This window comes from Fukomys damarensis, unplaced genomic scaffold, assembly GCF_012274545.1.
Source record: "Fukomys damarensis isolate Sample0158 unplaced genomic scaffold, DMR_v1.0_HiC HiC_scaffold_15, whole genome shotgun sequence".
Classification (NCBI taxonomy): domain Eukaryota; kingdom Metazoa; phylum Chordata; class Mammalia; order Rodentia; family Bathyergidae; genus Fukomys; species Fukomys damarensis.
In genome coordinates this window covers 3,418,685-3,425,789 of record NW_022900927.1, presented here as the reverse complement: position 1 = coordinate 3,425,789, position 7,105 = coordinate 3,418,685, and the positions used below count along the sequence as shown (strand labels likewise).

Sequence of the window (7,105 nt, the reverse complement as noted above, 5' to 3'; positions counted from 1 at the left end):
AAATTTGAGAGGTTCAGGGACAGGAGGGTTGGGGAGGAGAGAATTGGAAGGTGCAGTAGAGCTGGGAATGGTAGGTGTTACTTGCCCATCTGTGTTGTATATGGGGAAAGGCAAAGGGACAGATAGCGTGGGGGACCCAGCAGCTTTCTGTGTTGGGGCAGAGGTGGTAGGAATACTGGGGCCCAACGCGGTGTCACTGGGATGGTGCAGGGTGTCTGCTGTCCCTGTGGGGGTGGGGGGTAATTGTAGGTGTTACTTGCCCATCTCTGTTGGGTATGGGGAAAGGCAAAGGGACAGATAGCGTGCGGGACCCAGCAGCTTTCTGTGTTGGGGCAGAGCTGGTAGGAATACTGGGGCCCAACGCGGTGTCACGGGGATGGTGCAGGGTGTCTGCTGTCCCTGTGGCAGGTTGGGGGAACGAAGATGCAGGCTTAGGTGCAGTGCCATCTGTCACCTCCTCTGATTTCTCGTCCAATACCTCTGTTTTCTCTAATGTCTTACTGTCCTCTCCACTCCTCCTCCTCTTCCTCCTCCTTCTCCTGCTCCCCCGCGGGCTGTCCAGGTGTTTTGTGGGAGTCCAAGGAGGGCGCTTGGGAGGTGTAGGGAGCTCACCCTTATCCCACAGTTGTTGCCCGAGCAGTGGCAGTGCTGTGGGCATCTGTGCTTTCCTCTTTCCAGGCCTGTAATTCCCAGTTGTGGGTGGTAGAGAGCAGCCTGCTGGTATGACTGGAGCCTTTTCACTCACTGCCACCTTCCCTGCCTCTCGGGAGCCTGGAGAGCAGGCCTGATGGTGTCCATTCAGCACTTGCTTCTGGCACTTCTGCAATGGGGAGCAGCCTGGGGCTGGGGCAGGGGCCACTGGTGTGTTAGACTGGGGTTGCTCTAGTTGGGAGTTGTGTGCGTCCTGGCTGTCAGACGTCAGAGGAGACAAGTGGGCCATCTCACGGGTGTTGTTCCTGTCCTTAGGAAGGAGCTTACCCTCCCAAGGTTTTACTTGCCCATCTCTGTTGGGTATGGGGAAAGGGAAAGGGACAGATAGCGTGGGGGACCCAGCAGCTTTCTGTGTTGGGGCAGGGCTGGTAGGAATACTGGGGCCCAACGCGGTGTCACTGGGATGGTGCAGGGTGTCTGCTGTCCCTGTGGCAGGTTGGGGGAAAGAAGGTGCGGGCTTAGGTGCAGTGCCATCTGTCACCTCCTCTGATTTCTCATCCAATCCCTCTGTTTTCTCTAATTTCTTACTGTGCTCTCCAGTCCTCCTCCTCTTCCCCCTCTTTCTCCTGCTCCCCCGCGGGCTGTCCAGGTGTTTTGTGGGAGTCCAACGAGGGCGCTTGGGAGGAGGGGGAACTCACCCTTATCCCACAGTTGTTTTCTCAGCCGTGGCAGGGCTGTGGGCATCCGTGCTTTCCTTTTGCCAAGCCTGTGATTCCCAGTTCTGGGGCGTAGAGAGCAGCCTGCTGGTATGACTGGAGCCTTTTCACTCACTGCCTCCTTCCCTGCCTCTTGGGAGCCTGGAGAGCAGGCCTGATGGTGTCCATTCAGCACTTGCTTCTGGCACTGCTGCAAGGGGAGACAAGGGGGCCATCTCACGGGTGTTGTTCCTGTCCTTTGGAAGGAGCTTACGCTCCCGAGGCCTGGGACTGCGGCCCAAGGTGGTTAGGTCTCCCTTGGTCTCCACAGGCCAAGGTGGTACCACAAGCCTAGGGCTAGGAGCATCCCCATCCTGATGGTCTTGCCATTTGGTTTCTTCCTGGCACCACTTCTTGTCGTTTTCATAGTCACCATCCTTCTCCAGCACCCCCTCTTCTTTCTCCTCCAACACCTCCTGTCCCACCACTGCCACCTCCTCCTCTTCCTCTCTCTCCTCCTTAAACTCTTAACACCTCCTCCTTCATTACCTCCTCTCCCATCACTTCCCCTTCCTTCTCCTCCACCACCTCCTCCTCTTCTTCCCTGTCCTCGGGCTGCAACTGGGCTCTCTCTGTGATCCTGAGGGGAGGACCCAGATGGCTGGATGGCATGGGCCCTGCAGCCTGCTTATCAGGTTGGGCAGGGAGGACGCCTGTGTCTGCGCCATGGAGGAAGGATCCTTACAGTTCTGGAGAGTCCCACTGTGGAAGAATCACCAGGTTTCATGGGTGGGTTCCCCCAGGAGACTAGCAGCAGGATGGCCTGGGCCGAGTCCAGTGCCAGCTGGTGGTGGGTGCCATTGGAGCCGGGTGACTGAGGCCGATGGTGGTGCGGCCAGGGGTTGGGGTCCCTGCGGGCAGGGCGGGTAGTGTGGTCTAGGGCTGTTGGAGGGCCCCATGCAGGGCCGGGCTGGGGCGTGGCACGGGTCAAGCGGTGGGGCGGGACCCGGAGCTTTCTGAAAAAGGTGTCCATCGTGGACAGAGGTGGGTAGGCAGCTCGCGTGGGTTGCCGGCGCTGGGCGTCTCGTTATGGGCTTCGCCCTTATGATGTCATCCGCTGCCTGTGATGTGGCGCGGCCCGAGCAGGGCCCCAGTGAATGTTCTCTCATTAGTATTTGTCCGTTTTTCCTTTATTGTAAGCAGGGCCCACCAAAAGTAGACTGAACTTGTGCTGCACCTTTTAAGTTTTCTCTTCGTTATTTTATCCATTATCCTTTCATTGTACTTTTGTTTCACAAAAATGTGTCAAAATGTTTTCTTGGTTGATGACTTCAATCGTTTATTGTTTTTATTGTTCTGCTAGTTTGGATTTTATTACACATTTAAATAGAGCTTCAGTCTGTTTTTTGAGATGAGAGTCCCTGTTGGTTCTAGAATCCAGTGTTTCTGTAGAAAAACAGTATCACAAATGTAGACATTCAACTTCTTGAGCAACCACTAAACATGTAAGATTAATTTCAAATGGGAAAATTATCTTTATCCCATGGATTTGACTTGAAAATTACATAGTTCAGCGGACATAAAATGTAAAGTTTAAGGCTCTAAAAAATTCGTTTGTGTTTTCATTTTATTTCTTGATATGTCAGCTTTACCTGATAGCTATCTATGATATAATTTATGTAGTAAAATGCCTGTTACTTTACTGTTTTAATTACCAGGTCATGTTTTTCAGTAGCTCAACGGAAATGTTTGTTTGTGGAGGTTCTGGATGAAGCTGTAGACACGTCTTTCCTGACACTTATTGATTCACAGTGTGTTTGTAACTACAGTAGTCTACTGTATTCCTCCTCCCACTGTTATTGGGGACCTACAACCATCTAAATAAGTATTGGGAAAATATTTTATTGTAAGTATTGAATTTTTTTAGGGTTTTGTAAATCATGTAGTTTTTGTAACTCCTCTTTTCAACAACTCCCTTAAACCATTCTTTGCTCACAAGTTACACGGACAGGGGTCTGTAAATGAGAAAATGAAATAAGAGCACTTAGGTCTTCTAGCTGATTCTGTCTAGAAGGAGTTAAAAGAAAAGAAAACTTCAGTAGAGAAATTCCGCTGAAAAGCAAATCCAAGACAGAGGTAGAAAAAAATAGGTAAAGAAAGTCAACAAATGGCCAAGAGACAAAAACCAAAAAGAAAACAACAACAAAACCCCACAGCAACACACAAAAAAGCCAAAAACCAAAACCAAAACAGTTGACACACAAGAAGCTACCCCCCCTTCCAATAGAGTATAGAGGCAGGGGGCAGGCTGACTAATTTAAGGCACTGTGCACTCATATCTGTGCACTAACATATGCAAATAAATGTGTGTGCATTCACTCTAGAGTCACCATATTATTCACTCTAGGGTCATTATAGGGTACAGTAGAAGTCCACATGCCCACTTCTAATTGTAAACTAGTCATGAATAACTACCCTTGCCAACTACTCGCTGAGTATCTTTCAAAGATAAGGCCTTAAAAGGCAGGTCAAAGACAAATAAACAGAGAAAGAAGCTGCATGTAGACCACCGGAAGAAATGATGGTAGGTGGAGGGGCCCAAAGCCAATCCATTTTCCTACAAATGAATCAAGTTTATGTCAGAGTAGTACTGCATGAGTGTAAATACCACATTTTCTTTATTCATTCATCTGTAGATGAGTACATAGAGATGGCTCCTGAGATATAGCTATTATGAATTTTGCCGCTATAAAGCCGAGTATGTGTAGGTGACTGTAATATGATGTCTTAACTCTTCCAGAAGGGCAATAGCTGGATCAAATGGAATTTCTAGTATTAGTTTTTTGAGGACTCTCCATAATGAATTCCATCGTTAGTTGTACTACTTTGCATTACCACCAACAGTGTAGAAGAGTTCCTTTGCCCTGCAGCCTAATCAGCATTTGTTATTATTTGATTTCTTGATGATGGCCATTCTTTTTGGGGTAGGTTTGGTTGTTTTAATTTGTATTTCTCTAATGTTGAACGTTTCATGTACTTATTGGCTATTACTACTTCTCCCGAGAAACTTCTACTCATTTTAGTTGCCTATTTTTTTGATTGGGTCTTTTACCTTGGGGGTCTAATTTTTCTGAGTTTTATGTGTATTGTACATATTAGTCCATAGTGTGAGGAATAGCTGGCAAAGTATTTTTTTCTCATTGTGTAGGTTTTCTTTTCACTCTGTTGATTATTTTTAAATTGAGGTTATTGGTACATTTTAGGTATACAGTACAGTTACATTCATCATTGAGATCTTGTACCTTTACATGACAGGTCTTGGTTCTCATTTTTTCCCCTTGTCCCTATGTTCCCTTCATCCCCTCCCCCCACCCCATTTATAAACATTTTATTTCCATTTTCTCATATTTTTTTCTTTTCCCTTATTACGTGTCCCCCACCCTTCCCACTTTCACTACACCTTTAGCTCTATGTTACATTGTCAATTACCTCATTAGGGTCTTATGTACTACTATAGTTTTTTCAATCAAGAGAAACTATTCGGTATTTACACATATGTGACTTGTTTATTTGACTTAGGAGAATATCCTCAATATATATCCATTTTCCAATGAATGAATCGAATTTCTCATTCTTTATGGCTGAGTAGTATTCCATTTTATAGAAAATCCACAACTTCTTGATCCAGTTTCCAACTGATGGGCAAATGGGCTGTTTCCAAGTTTTAGCTATTACAAACTGTGCCACTATAAACATAGGTGCACATATATCACTGTGGTATGATTCTTTAATTCTTTTAGAAAGATACCCAGCAGAGGGATGGCTGAGTCAAATAGAACCTCTAGCCCAAGCTCTTTCAGTTATCTCCATATTGATTTCCATTGTGGTTGCACTAGTCTGCACTCCCACCATCAATGGAGAAGGGCTCCTTTCTCCCCAAAACCCTGCCAACATTTGTTATTGGTTGATTTCTTGAGAGCAGCCATTCTTTGTGGGGTGAGGTGGAATCTCCATGTTGCTTTTTTGTTTGCTTGGTTGGTTTTGTTTGGTACCGGGGATTGAACTTGGGTCCTTGCACTTGCGAGGCAGGCCACCAAACCACTGAGCTCAATCCCCAGTCCATCAGTGTGGTTCTCATCTCCATCTCTCAAATAACCGGTGATGTGGAATATTTTCTCATATATTTACTTGCTTCTTGTACTTATTTGTCTGAGAACTGTCTGTTCATTTCAGTGCCCATGTTTGAATCGTGTCTTTATATATGGGGGCCTGATTGTTTTGAGTTCTTTATATATTCTAGATAATAGTGCTTTGTCTGAGGAGCAGCTGGTAAAAATTTGTAGGTTGCTTCTTAGTTCTGTGGATGTGGATGGTTTCTTTCAATAAGATGAGATCCCAGTTGTTGATTCTTTCTGCTAGTTCCCGGGCTACTGAGGATTTGTTCATAAAGTCTTTTCCTATGCCAATGTCTTCAAAAGTTCTGCCTAACTTATCTTCCAGCAAATTTAGCATTTCTGTTTTAATATTTAGACCTTTATCCCCTGGGATTTTAATTTAGTGCATGGTGAAAGATAAGGGTCTAGTTTTAATCTTTGGCAGGTTTAGATCCAGTTTTTCCTACACCATTTTTTAAAGAGGCCATCCTTCCTCCAGTGGCGATGGTCAGCTCCTTTGTCAAAGATGAGGTAGCTGAGTACATCTGGATTTGTTTTTTGTGTCTTCCAGTCTGTTCTGCTGATCCTCAAGTCTGTGTCTTTGCCAGTACCATTCTGTTTTTATTGCAGTGGCTTTGTAGTATAGTTTCAAATTGGGAATTGTTATACCCACTGCCGTATGTCTGTTGCCTAGGATGGCTTTTGCTATTCTAGGTCTCTTATTGTTCCAGTTGAAGTTTTGGATTCTTTTTTCTAGTTCTGTGAAATGTAGTGTTGGAATTGGAATTGGCATTGCATTGAATCTGTATTAACAGTTTTGGTAGTATGGCCATGTTCACTATGTTGATTCTTCCTACCCAGGAGCAGGGGCTATCTTTCCATTTTCTTATACCTTCTTCGATCTCTTTATTCAGAGTGCTTTAGTTTTCAGTGTAGAGGTCTTTTGCTTGTTTTGTTAGATTGATTCCTAGATACTCCATTTTTTTGGATGCTATTGTGAAAGGAATTGTTTCCCTAATTTCTCTTTTCGTGTGTCTGTTATTTGTGTATAGAAAGGCTATTGATTTTTGGGTATTCACCTTGTATCCAGATACTTTACTGACTCTGTCAATTAAGTCTAGAAGTTTTTTTTTTAGGCAATATACAACAATGGAACTACAAAACCATTTACTATCCAATTACCAGATGTTAGGGCTATAAGGAAATCTGAGAAAACCCTAGTCCCTTACAACAGTTGTCTATTGATATTATCATGAAAGGAAAAGGTTTGTTCTTATGCCCATTTCCTCATAAAGTGAACTAGACCATAGCTATGAAATCAAAACACAGAAGGATCAAAGCACCAAGGCTAGAGACAAGTTAGATTTGACACCTACTATATAAACGACAGCAGCATAGTGTTCCCTTCTCCATCCACTTCTTACAATCTCTCTCTCTATCCCAGCTCTTAATTTCCCCCAATTCAACATTCCAACAGGTGTATCCAGGTCAATATTGGTTTTAGCTTTCTGGGACCTTTAATTTGCTATATATGTACTCTATACTAAATGTGATTAATTGCAAAAAATAATCTCTTCAAGAAACCTTCATAACAAAATACCAGAT

General features: G+C 44.6%; 1 protein-coding gene across 5 annotated transcripts in view; it reads left to right on the top strand.

Annotated features, from left to right (window-relative positions):
- Positions 1-7,105, top strand: part of LOC104875761 (merlin) — a 74,067-nt gene that overhangs the window by 39,714 nt on the left and 27,248 nt on the right. Inside the window, exon 10 of one of the 5 annotated variants that reach the window (XM_033763529.1) lies at positions 3,079-3,232. The exons of the other annotated variants lie outside the window; for them this stretch is intronic. Within the exon in view, the coding sequence (XP_033619420.1) occupies positions 3,079-3,118 (40 nt within the window). The 3' untranslated portion in view covers positions 3,119-3,232. Of the gene's footprint in view, positions 1-3,078; positions 3,233-7,105 lie in introns of those variants that run through there. 5 annotated transcript variants of the gene reach the window in all.